This window comes from Periophthalmus magnuspinnatus, chromosome 1 (genome assembly GCF_009829125.3).
Source record: "Periophthalmus magnuspinnatus isolate fPerMag1 chromosome 1, fPerMag1.2.pri, whole genome shotgun sequence".
Lineage (NCBI taxonomy): Eukaryota > Metazoa > Chordata > Actinopteri > Gobiiformes > Gobiidae > Periophthalmus > Periophthalmus magnuspinnatus.
In genome coordinates this window covers 10,061,215-10,082,947 of record NC_047126.1, presented here as the reverse complement: position 1 = coordinate 10,082,947, position 21,733 = coordinate 10,061,215, and the positions used below count along the sequence as shown (strand labels likewise).

General features: G+C 39.1%; 1 protein-coding gene across 7 annotated transcripts; it reads right to left on the bottom strand.

The window, feature by feature from the left end:
• Positions 1-197: 197 nt before the first annotated feature.
• On the bottom strand, positions 198-21,602 carry pnpla6 (patatin-like phospholipase domain containing 6). 7 transcript variants are annotated; one of them, XM_033966175.2, is made up of 37 exons: positions 21,494-21,602; positions 18,817-18,917; positions 17,165-17,218; positions 16,997-17,084; positions 16,828-16,910; positions 16,513-16,604; positions 16,290-16,430; positions 15,355-15,514; positions 14,608-14,688; positions 14,405-14,533; positions 14,251-14,331; positions 13,927-14,059; positions 13,775-13,846; positions 13,366-13,466; positions 13,094-13,276; positions 12,695-12,772; positions 12,412-12,617; positions 12,050-12,181; positions 11,818-11,941; positions 11,610-11,723; positions 11,455-11,530; positions 11,222-11,371; positions 11,081-11,144; positions 10,832-11,000; positions 10,574-10,756; positions 10,381-10,499; positions 10,153-10,309; positions 9,958-10,074; positions 9,805-9,874; positions 7,920-8,036; positions 6,625-6,741; positions 5,346-5,494; positions 4,706-4,858; positions 2,864-2,980; positions 2,709-2,796; positions 2,139-2,278; positions 198-1,518 (listed from the first exon to the last, which is right to left on the bottom strand). In XM_033966175.2, exons 2-37 carry the CDS (start codon positions 18,874-18,876, stop codon positions 1,444-1,446), a joined length of 4,173 nt encoding a protein of 1,390 aa, XP_033822066.1. In that variant the 5' UTR covers positions 18,877-18,917; positions 21,494-21,602; the 3' UTR covers positions 198-1,443. The 7 variants fall into 7 exon arrangements, with proteins under 7 accessions (XP_033822066.1, XP_055086622.1, XP_033822083.1 ...); XM_055230647.1 differs by having other exon boundaries at positions 2,139-2,275; XM_033966192.2 differs by lacking the exon at positions 6,625-6,741.
• Positions 21,603-21,733: the final 131 nt, after the last annotated feature.

Below are 21,733 nucleotides of genomic sequence, written 5' to 3'. Positions count from 1 at the left end.
TAGTTCATTTCATTATCACGGTTACGATTCATGAAGTGGATTTTAAAAAGACGGAAGTAATTTTAAAAAAGCAAGATTCGTCTTTCACTAAATAATGTGACATGACCTTGTGCAATTTATTCATCAGTCTAAAGTAGTTGAAACTATAAAAGCATTTTTTAAAGTTAACATAATAGAATAAAGTGGGCCCTGAGACATTTTGAAATTTTGTTAAACATTTATTTTCAATTATGCATATCCAATAATAATCCTTTTTAAAAAATCTTTATTTCCCTTGTCACCCTCAAATGGAGCTCAACAGCTTATAGTTTCAGAAACAGAATAAAAAAAAAACTGTAGGTCTTATGGTCATTAGTAACCACATAGCTGATAGTCCTGAGCCTTCAAACTTTGAATATTAAGTTTCTTCAGAAAGTCTATGGGAAAAATGAATGAGAAATTTACTTCGGTGGGGGGACGGGCGGTCACTGATGAGCTCCATAGATGGCCAAAGGAATATATCCAACATTTCAGTGCAAAACAGCTAAAGCCAAAGTTAATCAAAATAAAACCCTAAAACAAAACCCAGTAGTTGTATAAATAATATTAGAAAGCATATCTGGCAAAAGTTCATTGGATCCCATTCCGTTGATATTCAGTAAAGCATCATTTCACATAGAATGTGGGAATACAACTTTACAACTATTATAGTGTAATTCATTAACATGTTACTCAGAGTTTCTGTACATTTCAAGGCTGAAAATCAACAGTAATAACATTGTTTTCTATATACATATATTTAACATGTTTTTACACTTTTTATGACAAGCTTTCTGCCGATCTTCAGACTGAGAACAGAAAACCTGAGTATCTCGTGTTGTAATCAAACATATTTTGAAAAGGCATCATCTTAATGTGGCATTAATGAAAACACCAACAACAAATAGCACCCAATCATCAATCAGTCACACTGCAGCGAGTTTTTGTGCGTTAAGTAAAATAAGTTAAAAACAAAATAATTCATGGTCATTTTTCAGGGTGTGTTTCCCTTATGTAAGAAAAGTCCTCACCAGTAAAATAGGTCCAGTGCCATTAACTCTTATTCCACAGTAGTAACCACTCGAAACATCTACAGACAGTGTGAATGGAGTGCAGTGAGGAAGGCATGATGCAGGCTTCAGTCCAGTTCTCATCACATACGGCCCCACTCATTTGTTGTATCAAGTTATTTTATTTGTTTTTAAGAGTCTCTGTATTTTATGCTTGTCCCAAGACAGGATAAATAAAAGAGGGCTGCATCAGAAGGCTCACCTGATGTTAAACCAAGTCATTGTTCACTGGGAGGCAGATGATTGGCAGCAGGAGGAGTTAAGAAAGACACTTTGTCCTCCAGTTAGACACCTGTAGTAGGTGCTTTACTAGAAAAGCTGTTATTTTTGAAGACCTCCTGTTTCCTCCTCTCCATCAGGAGTCTGACACCTCCGACAGGTTGGAGTCACTGGCTAGTTTACGGCGTTGGCGAACTGATTTTTCTTCATCCTAAAAAAGCAGAGGAAGAATGTCAACAGCAGATTCAAGGTACTGCTAAAGTCACGTGTATGTGCTTTAAAAGTGGAGTCCTTCAAAGAAGCACTTGTAATCCGTTTTTTAATAATCCTCATAATATAAAATCCTTACCTTTGGACCTACGTTTTTGTAGTTTATTTAATTATCACAGTTATGATTCATGGAGTGGGCTTTAAAAATCCAGATTCGCCTTTCACTAAATGTGGCATGACCTTGTGCAATTTATTCATCAACTTAAAGTAGTTAATTTCTTCACATGCTCAAAATTGAACGAAATTAATCAACCATTTTTAGTGTTTGGTGTGGACCCAGGTAATTAACAAGATGTGAGATTTATTTCTATTCATCAGTTTCATGGAGTAACCGGGTTGAATACAGAACAAAAACCCTCATTAAACAGTGATAAAACATTGGAAGATAAATCAAGAAAAAAACAACGTATAACCTTTTAATATGAATCCGGCCATTTGTGAGGAGCTAATTTTCCATAGTAACAATGATCATTTTAGGTTATCCAATAAAGCCTTGTTGGTTTTATAAGCTCTCCAAAAGTCAAGAAAATATTTTACTTCTTTCTTTATTTTTTAAGTTACCGTTTGAAAGACACCATTTGGACCCCAGTCTCCAGGTGAGTGGTCGTCAGTTTCCTCCTCCTCCCCCTCCTCCCCCTCCTCCTCCCTCACGGTGTCCATCCCGTCCTCTTCATACTCGGTCAGACAGTCCGACTCCTCTGCTGAACGCAATGAATTATGGGAGATATTAGTGCGAGGGAGGAACATTTATCACCAGGAGACCTCTTAGTGCATAGTAGCCATTAAACATCACAGGATGTCTCCTCCAGTGTGGAAGAGTCCGAAGCAGAGGACAGCAAGTACAAAGACTTATAACGATAATTTAATTAATTGACAGGCCAGCTATTTCTTTTTTTTTTTTTTTTGTTTAATATAAAATTCAACCAATTTAAGCTGGTGAGGCTTCTTGATTGTTACCATAGCAATTATTTCAGCAGTTAATTTGTCACGATTTTGCCAATTAATTATAGCAGCCATTCCCGAGGAGCAGTGTAAGAATATGCAAAATATTCTTACACTGCTAAATTAAATCTAAAATCCTTGTAAATAAATCTGGGAACTGATACCAGAGACACTATAATTATATTTTACCTTCTGTGGCCACAAAAGTCTGAACTGGGTCAATCCTGGAGACGATTTCTGCCAGGTCAGTGAAGTCTGCGTCTGGACATGTGCATGACTGAAACAAAAGCATTATTACTACAGAGATACTTGTGTTTACAACTAGTTTCCTGTGTTTGTCTTACATCTGTTTTCTTGCTGTCGTTGTAGTCAGCCGATCGATGGTCCTTCAGCATGTTTTGGATGATGTCCCCACGAGCCCAACCGGTGAACAGAAGCTTCCCGTGCTGAAAGCCCACATCCTGAATACAAAATATGATATAACAATACGTTTTGTATGTTTATATGTTAAAGAGGCACTATGTAATTTTTCTGGTTAAGGGTCCGTCATCTGGTTGTCTATAGAGATGGTATTGTTTTGCCTGGAATGTTCCACAGTATGGCAATAAACTTATCTAACTTGGAATTATTAAATTACTTTTATAGCTTAAAATATATCTACTGTGAGCCTTACAGTAATCAGCCTCACCTCTCCACACATCAGGGGCCTCATATATAAAAGAGTGCATCAAAATCTACTTGAAAGAGTTTGTATGGACAAAATGCAAATTTCACGTACGTACAATTTTTTTTATATTTATAGAACCCTCTGTGTGCACTCAAAGTTTGCATCTGCAGCAGAAACCTACGCACATGATCTCACCTCACATCACACCAATGATGCAAAGTGAGTTCTGAATGAGATTTACCTAAACATGAGTCGATAATAAGCCAATAGTGAGCAGGTTTGATTGACCCACGGGGCAAAGAGGGAGGGGTCAGGGGAGACGCCGCAGCAGAAGTGTGGGGAAGAGAAGTGACAAGTGAACTCAGCTTCTATGATCCAACATTTCAACACATAGATTTATCCTGTCATCCAATCATCTAGAAATAAATGCTTTGTTGAAATGACTGGTGTTTTGGAGAGCCTATAAGAGCTTGCAAGAAACTGAAGAGAGCTGTTTAAGTCTCAAATCGCATGTCGAGGCCCACGGGTTTGAGAGAGGAGAGGTGAACACAATGTGTGTGTGTGTGTGTGTGTGTGGTAGGAGGAAGGGGCATTGATCTGCGGTGCGATGTGTTTATTCCCCTCTGATGATCACAACACTTTATAAAATTATGATACTCAAATAAGTTGTGTATGTTGTAGTTCTTGTCTCAGTGGATTAGTGTTTTGGGCTTTGGTGTGTTTTTTCAACTTCTATTTAACACCACAAAAATGCTTACCCCTAGACCCCTTTTAAGAAAACAAACAGATGGGAAAGGTCAGCCCAAATCCCTTCTTTTAGAACCATTACAGTGTTTTTGTGGTGTAGAAACACTGTGAACATTTTTGGCATTTGAATCTAAACAAAATTATCATATCATTTTTGTTTTTGAATTCCATCTTGTGTCTCTGCGTTTGAATGTATGGTTTGTGTTTTGTATCTACATGATTTTATTTATGGCTTGTGCACAACCAAAGATCTGCAAACTGAATTGCCCTTTGGGATTAATAAAGTTGACTGATTGATTGTTTCCCACACGTTTGTGACTACATGCTCACAGTTCACTTAGATTCTGTGTCATATTTTCTGGGAAAATAAAGTAAAAATGAAGTTTTGAACTTTAACCAAACATGTCCTCAAGCTCTCTCCTCACAGCACCTCTCTGCTCTTCGCTGCTCTCCTCGCCTCCTTATTGTTTTTGAAAAGTGTAGGGTCCCTCACCAGTAACTTGCCCTGATGGCCTCATCTGCTTGTTTATAACGAAACAAAATGATTACATTTGTTACTGACAAGAGCTCTCCATCATTCTTACTCTGACATTCTTCTCCATGAAAAAAGAAGTAATTATACCACAGGTGATTTCCTTGCTCTATCTACTGTTTACCCCAAGAAAACAAAAGTAAACAAAGGAATGCCAAAATACTAAAAGTACAGTCAAATACAGTTTTTAAAGGATCAAAAGGGCCACCACCATCTCAACACTGAAGTGAGTTAACTTACATAGATCTCATCAAACTTTCCAAAGTCCATGGTCTTGAAGCGGTCGATGGGGGGTCTTATGTACTCGCAGTAGGCACTCTTCTTAACCACCTCTAACTGACGCACACATGACACGTAGGCCAACCGGGACTGGATCTCTGCCATGTCCGGCACCTGGGACAGCACACACCAATGAGCCAAAATATTATGACCACTGACACATTAGTGCTTGAGTGTGAAAGTAATGAAAAGAACCAGACAAGTGACAGGACACTGACAGGACGGATGTGTGGTGATCTTTGTCTGCAGAAGTCAGTAATAAAAGAGATGGACATGGTTTCTAAGGTGATGTAACTTTTCTGGTGGAGGGTTAGCCACTAGCCATATGCTTGCCAATAAAAACTCCTGTAATTGATAGATAGATAGATACATTTAATGACATACTGTGGAATATTACAGGCAAAGCAATACAATTTCCATGGAGACAATCAGGTGATGGACCCTCCATAAGAAAAGTTACATAGTGCGCCTTCACGTTGATGTTAATATCAGTCTGTTGTGCGACGGCATTTAATACAGTATTTCACATTACACAGAAACCAACAATCAAGTACTGAGCAGTGAAAAGTAACCATAACATCTAAACCTGTGCAATACTTACCTTAACTTTCTCAGCCCAAGGGTTGATGCGTTTCCAGAGCAACCACCATCCAGACAGACAATCACCATAGTTACACAGGTCGGTCTCATCCTGGCTCCCCACATCAATGGCAATGACGGTTTTGGCACCCATGTTCCTCGCAATGTCCGCTATTGTTTCACACGCACAGGAAACGCAGACACAACAAGATGGAATTCAACAAAACAAAAAAAATGACAAGATGATCATTTTGTTTAGATTCAAAAAGCCAAAAAAGTTCACTATGACTCTACACCACAAAAACACTGTCACTAGGTTTAAGATCAATCTAAAAAGAGGGATTTGGACTGACCTTTCCCATTTGTTTACTTACTTAAGGGTAAGCATTTTTGTGGTGTTAAAATAGAAGCTGGAAAAGCACACCAAAGCCCAAAACACTAATCCACTGAGCCAAGAACTACAGCTGACCAGAAGCTTGTCTTTAGGGAAGAAACTGTACTCTAGTCATTGTACAAAAGCTCCTGTTTATGGATTAGTGTCAGAGCCAATTCTGCAAAGCTCAGTTAGAAAAATTAATACTTACAACAGCTTTGCAAAATCTTTAACATTAATCAACAGAAAACAGAATAGACAGACATTTTATCAGAGCACCAGAAAGTTTTAAAATTATTTTTAGTTTTTAGTTTTACTATCAGAGAGAATATTCTGAATGCAATGGCCCACTGATAAAACACACACACATACACATATTAGACAGAATTTACGTTAGAACCTCAACTTGAAATGTCTCTATGTAGGTGACTGATGTATCTTTTTATTATTTTGTAGCTTATGTAGCAAAACAAATAAAATCTTCAATTGGAGGGCTGTGGCGTAATTTAGTTTCTTAAATTATGACTTGATATGTTTTACATTTCAAGTTCCTTACTGATACATATAGTGCAATACTTAAATTATAAAAATAAATACACCTTAGGCAAGAATAAGTTTGCTTTGAATCTGACTGCTGAGTGTCCACAAAACACACATTTTAGGGAAATAGAGTTTACTTCACTGTGTTTAATGATCCAATATGAGTCGAATTTATAATGCTTTAATAAGATCATGTTAGCAAAGCTTTGCTATTTTATAAGTGAAACTCAGCAATCGATTTGGTTACATATAGATCAACCCTACACTTCATACTTACCACCCGTCTACGCTATATCCTGCATGAGGACCCTGAAATCTCCCCACTTCTCCCTGCTCTTTGTTGGAGGCTGGGACCCCTTGTGGGACCCCTTGTGGGACCCCTACTTGCCTGGTAGGTTGTTGATGTAGCCACCGTCCATTAGTAAGTTTCCATCTTTGGGGTCACAGAGGGGTGGCAGGTACCCCGACAGGGTCATGCTGGCACGCACATAGCGCCATAGAGAGCCTGGTACAGCGGGGGAGGAGGAAGGGAGTAACATCTCAATACTGGTCTGGTTAGTGCTGGCGCAGGCCACAGCACACGCCCCCGCAGGACCAGAGTCCAGCTGGAGCGCGTCCTGGGTATCTGCCCACCTTTAGACTCTGTGTCACCACTGCACACCTCACTACCTCGCACACTCACAGTGCAGCAGGTAACAAAGGACATGGCATCATCACAGAGCGTCAAGGCTGTCTGATCTCCAAACTAGGCCCCAACAAGATGACCCACAATATTTGTATTATTTTTCATCTTGGATTGTATTCGAATTTCTTCTGTTACTGACATGCAGCTTGTTGTGACCATGTCTGAAGATCTCACCGTGAACATGGTAGGGTATAGAAAGCCTGCTCTTCCCTCCAGTGCCAACAAGGGGCAGGAGCAGGTCACATGGGTTGGAAGGATAAGGAGCACCTGAGAAAAGCCAGGGTGCAACTTGCATGTAGTGTGTGTGGGCTGACAGGTGAGTCTGAATGAGAAGAAACCACTGCAGGATCCAGAACACATTTAACTTAAAGATTTGTCAAAGCATCAGTATATGCTCAAACATACTGATGATGCATCATGCATTCATAAAAGCAAGCAAAGCCCAGAGAAGAGGAAATGCATTGTGGAGGAAAATGGTTCAAACTAAACAAGCATTGGCTCTCACAGGAAACAGAGCACTGAGACCACAGGATGACAACATTTAGGTTTGTGACAATAAAAGTACAAAACACACAAGATGTTTTCATTGTCCTATACTTAATAACCTGACAACTTGGCCTACATTGTAAGGTTTATAGGATTCACTCATCTGTTCACTTACTATGTTCAGGAAGAAGGAAAACCGCAGAATAGAGCAAATAAAGTTAACTTGAAATGACTGAAGATCATCATGCATCTGTCTATTACCAAGAATATCCAGACATGCATGGAAACGTCACACCGGAGCCCCCTTTGAAAGTCAGCAGCACTCACCATGTGGAAATGTGAACTAGAATTTGGGTAATTTTTGTGGAAGTGGTGCTGTGTTGATAGAAGGACAATCCCAAATTAAACTATTGGAAAAACATTTCCTTCCAAACCATGGTCTACCAATGTCCAACCGGGTGGGGTTAGTAAGAGGGAAGTTTGGGAGGTGAGTGGGTTTTTAAAAATCTGACCTGGGACATTGTTAACATAGCAACCATCCACAAGCAAGTGGCCATCCTTGGGGTCGCAGAGGGGAGGTAAATAAGGGGTGTAGGAGGCGCTGGCCCTAACATAGCGCCAGGCGCAGCCTGTTGGCACATGATATGAAGAAGGAGCATCACATCAAATATGGGCCGGACTCAGTACATACAGATGGGACAGAGAAGAGACAGAGCAAGAACAGCAAGACAGGAACAAAATGTGTCATGTGAATCAAAATTTATAGTGTATAAATATGTTAAAAAAAAAAAAAAGGTTTTCAAGTACCAAAAATTAAACAAAACAAAACTACACATGCTATGTCCCACAAAACATAACATATGCATAAAACAAATGATCGAGATTGAAATGTGTTTATTATGTAATTATGTTTAAATTTAATTAGCGTTATTAGAATTGTTACGGTTGCGTCAACAAGTTGAGAGCAGAACAAGCAGAAGGAGATGAGAGAAACAGAGAGATAGAAACTGTCCAGCACTGTCAATGTTGTTGAGCCCCATCTACCTACCAGCAAAGACCAAAATCTACAGGGCATAAAACTGACTACAAGGCTATCTCACAATGACACTCATAATGACCATAGACACATTTAAAACTAGGTTAAACTATAATAGGCAAAGGCAGATAAGCAGTACAGTGAAGCTGAAATGAAGGCAAGGGAGAAGCATGGTGGTGTGTTATTTAAAGCAAGAGAAAAGTAGGCGTTCTGGATCCTACGTGTTGACAAAGACAGAGGACAGATCTCTACACCAAAGCCAGGACACTGCTCTGTGATGTGCAGGGACTTCACACAGTAACACTTGAGTACAGTAAAAATGACGTATGATGGCAGGACTAGAGATTGGTTACTTAGGCATAGAAAAGATAATTTAGCAGGATATGGTAAGAATGACAATGGTTAAAGCAGTTGAAGATAGAAGTGCAGTGAGAGTATCAAAAGCATGGTAAATAAAACAGTAAAATGGATAGATTATGGTTTTGTTTTGTAAATAAAGGGAACAGCTTTGCTCTAGTTCAGACACATGCCATGATGCAGTCTACAGCATTTATTGACACAACAAGCTTCCCAAATACAAACATTTATCTGTATGGTTCATGACAACAGGAGGTTTAGAAAGCTTGAGCTTTGAAATATCAACTATTGGTGTGCAACAATTGCACCATTGGCTGGAGGCTATACCACCTGATGTCATTATTGTTACTGATTTGCCTAGAATGTTCTACACCAAAGCATTAAATTTAATTATCTAAGGTATTTTTGAGCATTAACAACACTAATTGAATAAATGCAAGGTAGACTAGTTTAATGCAATACTGTGGACCATTCCAGGCAAACCAATCAGGTGGCGTACAATCCACCAGGAAAGTTATGCAGTAAATTTCATTCAAATTACCCAATCAAAACACTTCTGATTCTGGGGTGCATTTCTGTTTTGTGGTAATAACGTAGTTCATTAAAATGTATTTAAAAAACATAATCAACCATTCCACCCCAAAATCAGATGAACAACCGTGTTTTTGTTTATCATGCAGTACCTAGAGACTAGCATTTCTTATTGCAGTCAGCTCAGGGCATGCTAAAAGTATAATGACATGCCAAAAGGTGTTTGTTTAATTAAGATCAGTGAGACCTACGTCCACATAGTGTTATGTAATCACTCATTAATTATCATTTCAGCAATAATTAGTCCATGTTAAATACGGTAAATTCTGTGATGATTTTGGATTGTATTTTTGATTTTGATTATTTACGTGTGTAAAGTAGAATCATTTAATAATAATGATGATAATAATAACAATAACAATAATAATAATACTATACATTATAGGAGTAAAACTACTGCAGTGGTCTCTTACCATCCTGATGGACTCGCATGGCTGAGGCTGTGATGTCAGTCGTGACATTAAAATATGGCAACCACAAGTCCTGTAAAAACATATGTTTATGTAAAACATATTTATGTCCTTGTTTCATTCATGTTCATCATTATTATTGCCTTAGTCTGTTACCTCTATTTGTTTGTCCTGGAAAACTTTATATATACTGGTGTTGAAAGCAGAGCCGGAGAACATGGAGGTGATGGGATAGGTCAAATCCAGGACTGTCTTGAACACGGAGTTCATTGCCTATTGGCATCAGAAATACAACAGTATTTAATCTTTAATCTTTATATGACAAGAACAGGACAAATGTGAACTGTGTACCTTGGACCACTCGCGGGCTCTCTGCTTGGTTCGAACAGCGCTCCTCTCCTCAGCATACAGAGCACCAATGAATGATCCAATCGAGGTCCCTCCTACTATGTCAATGGGAATTCCTGCTTCTTCCATGGCTTTGATCACTCCAACATGAGAACAGCCTCTACATAAACAACACGGTATAATAAGTAAATACTCCTTATATAGGAGTAAAACAGCATAAGCTTTTCTTGCCTGGCTCCACCTCCTCCCAATACCAGGGCGATGCTATTCCCTGTCAGGGCTCTGGCCAGCCGAGAGAAGTCACTGTGTCTGTCTGCTGTTTTCTCAAAAACCTTCTCATATACCTCCCTCTACCAACGAGGCAAAGTGGAGATTCAGGAAGAAGAAACACACACACAAAAAGTCCCTTTAGATAGAGCTGTACCAGTTTGCTGGGACTGCGTCGGGAGAAGACTCGGCGTGGACACTTGAGGTGAAGGTGACCTGAGCACCAGCTCCTCATGTTGAGCCACTCCACTGTCCGGGCTGGATCAGGGCCATCTTCTCTGTGTAAGACGACCAGCTTCTTCAGAGCGCGTACCGCTGTGTTCTCCAACATCTGCTCCAGCTACAAAAGAGATGGATGACTTAAAACTGTATATGTGAGCCACACGTACATGATATCTATTCTAGAGAAATCCACCTCTCCAAGCGTGGGCTCCTGGTCCCCCACTCCCACAATGAGGATGCAGTCCGCCTGTCGGATACAGCGCTGTGTCCAGGGGGTCATGCTGTTGTCGGTCTGGTACAGGACGATGCGGTTTATGTCCTCCTGCTGGGCCAGCCAGCCGGACAGACGGTACTCATGGATACTGAGAAATAAGAAAACTGTTTAAATCTACAATGGAAGGCCCATGTAATATGCAATACATATTTACAGCCGTGAACATACCTGTCCAAAGCAGAGGCACCCAATCGTTCTCTAATTATGTCACTTGTTAACAGTAAAGTTGGACCTAAATAATAATTAATTAAACAGGATTAAGAAACAAAATCATTCACAAACAAATAAAAGACAATTATGAGTCTTTACCTATGGCACTGAGGGCGTGGCTGAGCTCCAGGTTGAAAGCGTTGACTGGCACATCGTCGCCCACCGGCAGCACAGCCACAGTGGAGAGGTTACTGGAGGGGTTGGTCACATCTGCACTGGTGGCAACACTGGGCAGGCCCAGAGCGGATGCTGGAGGAAAGTATGTCAAAAGTTCAGCTGTTCAAAAGTAAAGTCTCATTATGTATTATTACATGAAGTTGTGTTTTTCTCACCCGTGAAAGGCCCTCTCCCCTGCTGGAGGTTACCTAAAATCTTTTGGCCTAACAAGTGGATCAACCGTGTCACCACCTAAAATTAAAACATCTCATTAATCAGAGTGAACTAGTGAATTAGATTTTGAAGAAGATTTGAATGACATTTAGTTCACCTGTGGATATCGTCTTTTAATGTTATTTAGCGTTCCCTCCGGCAGTTTGACCAGCTCTGTGTCCCTAACAGCATGGACAGTGGTGGCCCTCGGCTGCTTAGTCAAAGCTTCCACCTTAAGTATAAGAAATAACATATTACAATTTTTATTTTCAAATTTGAAATTAGATCGCACATTTGTAGCATTGGATAAAAAGTCAGACACTTACCACACCAATGAGATCTCCTCTACCATACTCCCCAACAAGCTCTTTCTTTCCATTTGCCTTTCGAATGACTGAGCGCAGACGTCCATTTAACACTATGTAGGTGCAATCTGACTTGTCATCTTGTCTGAAATTTAGAAATAATATTAAAATTGCAAATGAAAGTTCAATGTCATCTCATTAATTTAATAAGTACCATCTACATTATTTTAAGTAACAGAAATGCAAACCATACCTATAAAGAGCTCTTCCAGCTTCCACAGCCATCCAGTCGATGGCGAAGTCCATCTGTCTGACAAAGGCAGACATGCGGATGGCCACTGTGTGAGCCGCACTCAGGACGACACTGGGCTGCTCCCGCATGATTCTGCAACATACATCTTTTTTTTTTTTACATACTTAAAGAGTTTTTTACTAGAACTAAAAACTGTATTGATCATATAGTAACTGAAATTTAGATATTAGTGTGTAACACATTGAGACAGAACTTGTATACTTGAATTTTTTATACATATATTTGGACTAATCTCAAAATCAAAGAAATACTGTGATTGCAGTACTAAAGGAAATAGAGCCAATCTAATCAGAACATCTTACTCATAAAAGTCTGACTTGGAGATCTTAAGATAAGTACAATCCCGGATGGCTTTGATAGTGAAGATTAGGGGCTCTCCTGTGAGCACGGCCAGCTGCCCCACCATCTCCCCCGGGTGGGTCACAAACAAGCACACCGCCTCCTGCTTGTTGATCATCCGCTGGTACACATGCAGGCACCCGGACAGGACAAAGTGCAGGCTCACGTCCTGAAAAGAAACACAAATGATGCAGCAGTCAAATATATGCAGCAAACACAGTTAAAATAATATGTATTTTACTGTACCTGGTCACCTTGTCTGGCCAAAACAGCACCAGCTTTGGCATGATGCAGAGTTACTCTCCCATTCAGCAATGAAGGGTCCTAGAAAAAATACAATAAAAAAATGCGCGAATATGGATGTGAAATACCCAATGAACAGATATAATGCAATATACATTGTTGTTATAACCCATTACATTTGAACAAACCTGTATAAATATGCAAATACATATTAACATAAGCTATAAGCATGCAAACTGTAGACAGTGCTTGGCCTACTTTTTACACTGCTCAGTATTGTAGTCACCATAATCTGACATCAGATTAAGACTTTAGACAATATGTTCATTCATGCATAAATGCTTGTTACAGATGGATATTAAAGGCACAATCTGTCGCATTTCAGACTCAAATGAAACCAACCTCTATCCTCATGAGCTTCAGGATCTCTTTCTGGGCTTCCTCAAACAAAGCAGCACTTGATTTGGCAGAAACTGGAGTGAAAATATTATCAATTCCTGGCTCTTCCTCAGGATAGAGGTAAATCCCTGAAGGAACCTCATCCACTGTCACTTTACGCTCCCGCTGGTCAAGAGGTCCACCACACTAGTACAGATTTATAAAAGAATTTATTTACAGTTACTAAAATGAAGATACTACTCCACATCAACTATCTATAAATGTATCTCATTTACCTTTGATGTTTGTGGAGGAGTGTTTCCATCCTCAGCAGAAATAGAGATACGGCCTCTCTCATAAGCCATGTCAAAGTCTGACTTAAGACCTTTCTGAATACCTGAACAGAACAATAAACTACTCATTTCAAAATAGTAAAATGATAATAATAAAATCCCACTATTTGCATACACAAGAGCAGTAGTTACTGGTATGTTTTACTTAAATCGCATACTCTGATTTGTTTTTTTCTGCCCATACTATTTAACTGCTGCTTGAAACGGCTTGAACTTGCCCAACAGAAATAGTTTTCACTTGACTGTAAGCAAAATTGTTAGACTAGTAAGAACATGCTTTGTCTTTTGCAACATAAAAAGATGTTTTTTCTGCTATCAACACTTGGATATACTTTTGGACAAAGACTCTTACCAGCAATATCCACAGGCATAGAGATTGCTCTGCTAAGACTTGGCACTGATGAAACATCCTTCCCTTGCTCTGCTGTTTAAAACATGACAAAGTAAGATGGATATCTACACATAATGCATTAACAAAACTGTTGTAGAATCAATGATATTGACCTGCAGCCTCTTTGACAGCAGCCTCCCTGTGCTCCTCTGGTACAGTCAAGCTGCTGAAGCGTTTCCCATGACGTATTGGGCTAGTCCGAGTTGGGTGAGGAGATGGAGGGGGTAGACGGCTGGGTTGCATTTCCTTTAAAACAACATTATAATATTCATTTACCGGTAATAAAATATTTTGTAAAATAATGTTACTAATAAAACATTGGCAGTTTTGTCTTTAATGAGGCAAAATATAAAACAAAATTTTGATCTTAATGGGTTTTCCACCTGCCAAAGCACAGCATGTTCAAATGTAAAAATAATGTAAATATGGGCACTTACATGGCTGAAGAGCTCGTTGGTGAGCCCCAAATAGTTGTGCAGGGCCAGGACAGTGACTCTTTGGAGACGAACCATAATAATCTGAAGAGAAACAAAATGTATCTGTTTAACAAAAGTTATGTTTCTAAGTCACTGAAGTAGTAAAAATACACACTTGCACTACTCGCACAAGGCTCTCGGGATACTTCTCAAATATAGAGAGGAAGGCTTCGACAGGTAAACGCAGAACAGTGGAGACCTCTGCAGCTCGAGCCGACACTGTCTTGTAAGGCTTCTGGTGGCCCTGACACAAAATGCATGAGACTAATAATTATGCATCACTTTCATAATATTTTGAATAGACAGGAAGTATCTTACTGTGATGACATCCAAGATGCTGAGTAGGCTGTGAACACTGTCTCCAGCATACACCTCCTTCACCACATTCTCTTTGCCATCCTGTAAGAATGTATCACACAGTTATGTAATATCTGAAATCTAGGGTGAGGGTTAGGACAATAAACAACAATATCGTTACTCATGATAAACAACAAAGACCATTTCTGTTTGTGGCACATTTTGTATCATTGTGATAATGGCTAAGATAATCACAAAGCAAAAAATCATGACGTTTTATTCTTGATCATTATCGTTTTGACAAAGTACAATTCTAAAATGGTTGTCTAAAAACAAACTATTCATAATTTCTGAATTAATCAATAAATAAATAAAAAATCATAATCATCATAATAACAAACCAAGAAGAAAAAGCGATTATCTTTATAAATTGACACTAGCATTTTTTAACGTAAGCAAAATTAATCATTATTATGGTGATATTATCATGAACTGCTATTATTTTGCTTGTCGGTCCAGGACTGATCCATAGTAAAAGCCAAAAGTTAAATCTGTCAACTGGACAAAAAGTTGTAAGAGTGACGTTGTTTCGCTGCTCATCTTCTGTTCTGGTCAGATTGCTGGTGGACACTGCCTTATATCTATCTACATACATAAAAACAAGGGTAATTCCTACCATAGATTAAAAGAGACAAATATAAAGGTAAAACAGGATATTAGTAAAGGTTTGCGTGATCTAAAAGAGAAAAGGAAAAAAGCAGCACACACCGGTCCAGTAAGGCACAGTTCGAGCTTCCCTTCCTGCACCACATAGATGCTGCTGTCGGGGTGGCCTGGTCTGAACACATGCTCGCCTTGTTGGAAGCGCAAAAACACCATGTGCTTACACAGCTCAAGGAACAGTGGCTTTTCAAAGTGACCCAGTACCCTGAAACACAGAGATGGTTTCACAAATAATATTTTAAGCACTAAAAAGTCATTTCAACCTGGAGAGACAGAAACAAGAGAGCATTAAGAACATCTTTATCGAGCAGTAGGCCTGTCACAATAATTATTATATCGACTTATCATTCAATGTGAAAGGAGGAACAATATATTTTGGTGCTCAATATTTATCGTGGGTATATTTTCTTTGCAATAATGTGGAGTTTTTGTTATTTTTGTTGTGATACAATAAGATTTGAGCTGTAGAGGGTTGAAGAAGTCACTTCTGTGGCTAATTATTGCTTCATTCAGCAGTTTATTTGTTGCAGCTCAGGCCTTTTAATGATACTGTCTATTAAAAATTGTTTACTGGGATTATCCAGTTTTATTGTTATTGTATAAGTGGCATTAATTTGTTTCAATATCATCATTTATCGCAGAATATCTCTATACCGATATATCTTTCTTCAAAATTTGTTATTATGACAGGCCTTTCGAGCAGCATATCTTTGCGGCTAAGAAGACATTGCAATGTAATCTGGACACTGGTACTGGTCAGGGGTAAGGGTGAGGAGAGTAGATGGGGACAATGACAGGAATGAGATGGGGAGGAGGTGAAGCTGGAAAATAAATATGCCATCTGGATTATGGGTTTATAAGAGGAGGACAGGATGATGATTGGATACATAGGAGGCCGTGGGAAGGAAGAGGTGGAGGTAGATATAGGCCACAGTTAGGTCATCTGACGCTTCACTCCATTTGAGAGACAGCAAACCTACCGGACGTTTTTGAGCATGTAGAGCACTTCTGAGGGGAGGTGGGAGTTGGCCACATCAAACTCTGTGAGGTCAGCTTCCAGCACTGAGGGAGGGGGTTCCTTAGCTTGAAGAATGGGCACCTCTTTCTGAAAGCGCAGGATCCTTCACAGGAAAAGCACAAATAGATTATAGAATATGGCATGTTATGTATGTACTGTACGTGTCCATGTGTTCTGTGATGTACTTTTTGGCAATGTTGATCATCTTCTGCTTCTTTTTCATGCGGGGACGAGAAGAGGAAGAAGTACCCACCAGAGAAGAGGTAGACTGGGACATCTGTTAGAGAGCAATATTGATGAGATTAAAAACTGAAATAAGCAAACAAAATGTCTCTGTTATGTCTTCTATCTTATTATTTGAATCACTACATCTTGTTATTAATATGTCTTGGACTTACAGCCTTGTATTTAAAAATGCTATAAATTAATAATTAAATAAAATATAATAATAATCATTAATTTAATTCAATTCATTTAACATGATTTCTTTCAGTACAGACCTTTCGCATAATTTTTCGGCCATAGAACATAACTTTGTCCCTTTTACGGAAGCGATACTTTGGCGTTTCTTCAGTGACTTCATCTGTCAGAATATCAAATTTTACAATCAAAACATTTGATAATGAAACATTTTTGTATGGTATGTTTGAAGCACACTATAAAACTGACTTCGAAGTTGTATCCTCCGCAGGATGAAGAAAATGAGGATGGCAATGAGAACTATGACAATGCCGGCACCGATCACCATTCCCACCATCTGAGAGGTCAAAGCAAATTACATGCCAAAACAAATCGTATTCTTCGTTCGTATTTAATATAGATTTACATTGATCTCACCATGCTCGTCTGAAGCTCCTCCTCCACCAAAGATCTGATGTCATTAAACCCATCCTATGAAAAGAAAATCCCAAACCTGTCATTTAAATAGTCTGTTTATGATGACACTTTTAACATTGTATAGTGCCAACAACAGTCACTATGGGGCTCTCATCTCAACAGCACAACTTCACATGACTTTTGCTGGGAAGGTTGTGGCTTCTGACCCTTACGCAATCAGGGCCAGTGAAGTGTAATGGAATGTGGGAATAGGGGATTTGCATTCAAACCATTAAAACAAGGAGGAAAAAGTGACACACAATACTTATATAACTATACAGACAGAGAAATGCTGTGCTCATTAGCGTCTCAAGCACTGGCCTGGCACAACATGTATTGCTGGGTTTCAGATCACATCGCAGCATTCTATAGGTCAATATTAATCGATACAGATGGGGGCAGCTAAAGTTAAAATTGCTAAATGCATAATTATGCTGTAATCCAGTGAGTCCTTGGGTAGGCCTGTCATGATAATTATTATAGCGACTTAATGTTCAATATGTGAAAGCTGGAACAATATATTTTGGGGCTCAATATTTATCGTGTGTACTTATTCTTTGTAAAAATGTAGAATGCCAGTATTTATGTTGTAATACTATTAAGATTTAAGCAGTAAAAAGATGAATAAGTGACTTTGATGGCTACTTGTTGACCAATAATAGTACATTATATGTTGTAGCTCAGGCATTTTAATGATACTGTCTATTTAAAAAAATTGTTTATTAGGATTATCACAATATATCTCTATGCCAATATATTGTGCTTCAAAATGTGTTATCATGGATTTTGTCAATAATTGAAAATACCAGATTCAACATTTGTGAATTTACCTTTTGGATATTTCATGGCAAAGTACAATATAATCAATAGGAAAAATTGGCTCTTGACCCCATCTGAGAGTATGAAAGCATCACATTCTAGGATCTGAAAAGTACTACTACTCATTGACAGAGCACTTTGGGACAGGTGAATTATCTTTAGACTGACAGGGTGCAGGGTGTGAGCACATAAGCTGCTTGTTTGGCAAAGAGAAAAGCTTGGAGACTCTATTGATTTAGAGAACGCTGTTATTGAGATTGCAATCAAGTTTACATTTAAGTATTTTTTCTTAGTCCTTTTTTTCCCATAAATTATTAAGTAGGTAAACTTTAATATATTAGTGCTAGTACTATGGATCAGACCTGGACGACTGAGGGATTACACAGACACATTAGTGAACTATACAACATAGTCACAATCTGCCAATCAACAGAAATGAGATGTAAAGTAAGAGCCGTAATGTTTCAGTAATGTAATAGAAGCACTTTTTAGACTTAATGCAGGAAGAGAATAGTGTGTAATACAGGAATACAGACAGGAGGGACTGGGTGAGTGTGGTACTTTCTGGCCAGAGGGACAGTGTGTCTGTTATCAGCAGTTATTGATTAGCATATATGGAGTTAGCCTGGACACACGAGATATGCAAACAGCAGGCTAGCAGATATCAGCTCATATATGCACATAATGTAGTTAAATCATTTTATTTATTCTAACTATATGATGTTTGAAATGTGCTTGTGGTGAAATGCATGATCACATTACATTATGGTGTTTAAATAGTAAAAAAAAGACACCTCGCGGGCCTCTGATGGTGTTGCCTCTTGGACCTCTTGTTCCGAGGTACTTTGTCCCATTGTAACCCTGTTTCTTCATAGGGCTGGTCCATCAACGTCCACTGCAAACAAAACAAGACACACATTGCTAAGTACTTGTATTTACATTTTGTTATGAGTTTTTCAGCCTAATGGCAGGACATCATAAATCATTCAATAGCATCCTACAATTATCCCATGCTGCAGAGGAGCGATGCAGAGGAGGAGGCAGGCTGTTGTGTGTCTCTGCCCAGATAAACCCTGTCCAGATGGTAAGCCTTTCCCTTTATATCCATCTATCCCTCTTTACACCCCTCCCCAATGATCTACTGACACTGCTGATACATTAGGGCAGAGATTTTATTAAAGCAAATATCAACAGGCTTATCCATCTTAAGTCGTCTTATAATTTAAAGCAATGTTATGAAAGTTCACTTTGCATGGCCACATACCACATTGATGCCCACAAAGAGTGATTCAGCTGACACAGGGATGTGTACTGTGGATGGACAACAACCTCATTCAGTGTCTATGGACAAATAAACAGCTATGCTGTTTTGGCTCACAACAATTCCAGAAGAAAGTGGTACAAACAAAAGAGCCACAGCTTGCTCAGGGAATACAAACAAGTCTCCTGCCTCAGTTCAAGCAAACTTCAAATCAGGACAGTGGCCAGAGCAAAGAGCTGCTCTCTTTTCAAATATAACGTATTGTACATGGCACAGTAGTGTATTCTGAAAGATTTTATCGCTTACAGATGCATGTAAAATAATATTTACAACAAAAACACTTCCAAACAAGCTTTATTGATCCACAAGGAAAATTACCTGGTCAGAGATGCTCACATATTACAAAATAATAACATAATGCAAAAGAATTGAGCAGCAGCAAAATTCCATGACTAAAATACAAATAGTATCTAGTTTGTTTTTCATTTAAAATATACAGGATTGACAAAGCCTTTCTGTAGTAGTACTATTACATGGTATTGGTAGATTGTATGGAGTTATATTGGATGAAGCATCATCACCAGGAGCAGAGAGAGAGAGAGAGAGAGAGAGAGAGAGAGAGGGGCCATTCTGCTGTATGGCTGAAACTTAATCAGTGAAAGGTCTTGTAGTGTCTTATTACAAAGTTGGCCTTGGAATCCCACAAACAAAGCGCAAAGGATGTGGCTACCAAGGAAATTAGGACTACCAGTCACATAAACAAGATAACCATAAAATTGTAGAAAGCAATTGAACTAGTCTAAAGTTACTTTTACAGACGGTAATTTCAGATCGCCAACCACTGCACTTTGAAGATGTTGAAAGCATTTCCTCAGTGGTTTGTCAGAAGGGTTGAGAAACAAATTCCTCAATTCTGTGGTGATCAAAATGTACCTCCTTGCCTCGTACAGTACTGTTTTTCTTGAAGGTGAACTGTCTGTTCCAATAACATGTGTCTGATTAGCACTACAGAGGTGAGCAAGATGACAGACATTAATATCAGAGTTGTTTTGGAATACTGCAGTGGTGATATTAGAAAGAATTATTCTAAAATATATCTGTTGGAATTATTCTAAAATATATCTGTTTGAGGTTCAAGTATCACACAACCCTTCAGTGTTCAGTGTTCAGTGCTGGAAGCTTTAAAAAAGCTCCTTTAATATATACATTTGCACTATGGTCAATATGCTCAATATTCTAATTTCCCATATCTGCCCGATACTGTACTCAAACTCAAGGCTTCATGCTGTGTCTCCATTCATGGGATAGTCCTACTCTTATTGTCCTGTAAAACAATAAGGCTTGTGTTGATGACCTATGGTCCACTTGCAGCGAAGAACAAGACACACAGCAAACAGATGGGACAAACCAGACAAAAGACACATTTTCACTCCAAAATATAAATAATCCAAATTGGACTGAAATATGTTTCTAACTGACCTACTACCCAAGGTGAACTAAGAACCCCGCTCTCATGTTCCCTCGAGCCGAAATAGTTTAGCAAAATTTGCACGTCCTGCAGTGTACCCTTACTGACCTTTGTCTCATTTACTTCTTCTATGAGCAGTTCACAGCCGTATTAGATAAGGGTTCAATGGTTCAGTTTCAGGGAACCTGCAATTTTCCTCGAATAATACGTGCGTAATTATATCCCTATGACATGTGCTTTGCGCTGGTAGAGGGTGTTTTGACGCAGTGCCACATGGATATCGATGCTTAACGTAGGCAAAACATGCAAATAGCGCAACGTTAAGCGTGTGCCTGGGCATATACACAGAATTAAGTTAATAAGGATGTTAGAGTAGGTCGGAAACTACACTTACACCATCAACTGAAGCGCAAAGTTGAGGTGATTGATAACGTAGGCGTCTATTGACATCCGTGGTGGCTAATGTTAGCTAGCACCGACTATAAAAATAAAGACTGTTGGCTATAATAGGTTCAGGCGATTAAACCAATAAGTGGACGTGTTAAAGTGGACTGTGGTATTAAATGTCTTTCAATGTGACCTCCACATGATAATCAGACCACATTCACCACACAATTTGACCAGAGCTAGACAAGCAATACTTCGATATGAATGTTCAAAATAAATTAAATGGCGTAGTCTGTTCCTGAGCACGACTGACATGTTTAATCCAATGCTTGGGCTTTAAAAAACGGCTATTTACCTGGGCTGATGGACTCCGTCAATTGCTGTTGGTTGCTGTAAATAAGATAAAACGGAAATCATCTTCTCCAAGCTCCGCCTTTGTGTGCGCGCGGGGCCGGCCCGTGCCCTGCGCCGTTCAGCCAACCAGCACGCGCACGGCGACCCTCTCTGCGCCAATCACAATGTTTCAGGTAACAGACCCCTCACCACACGACGACAATAAAAACAAACCTTCATACACACTAGTCGCTTGCAAAAT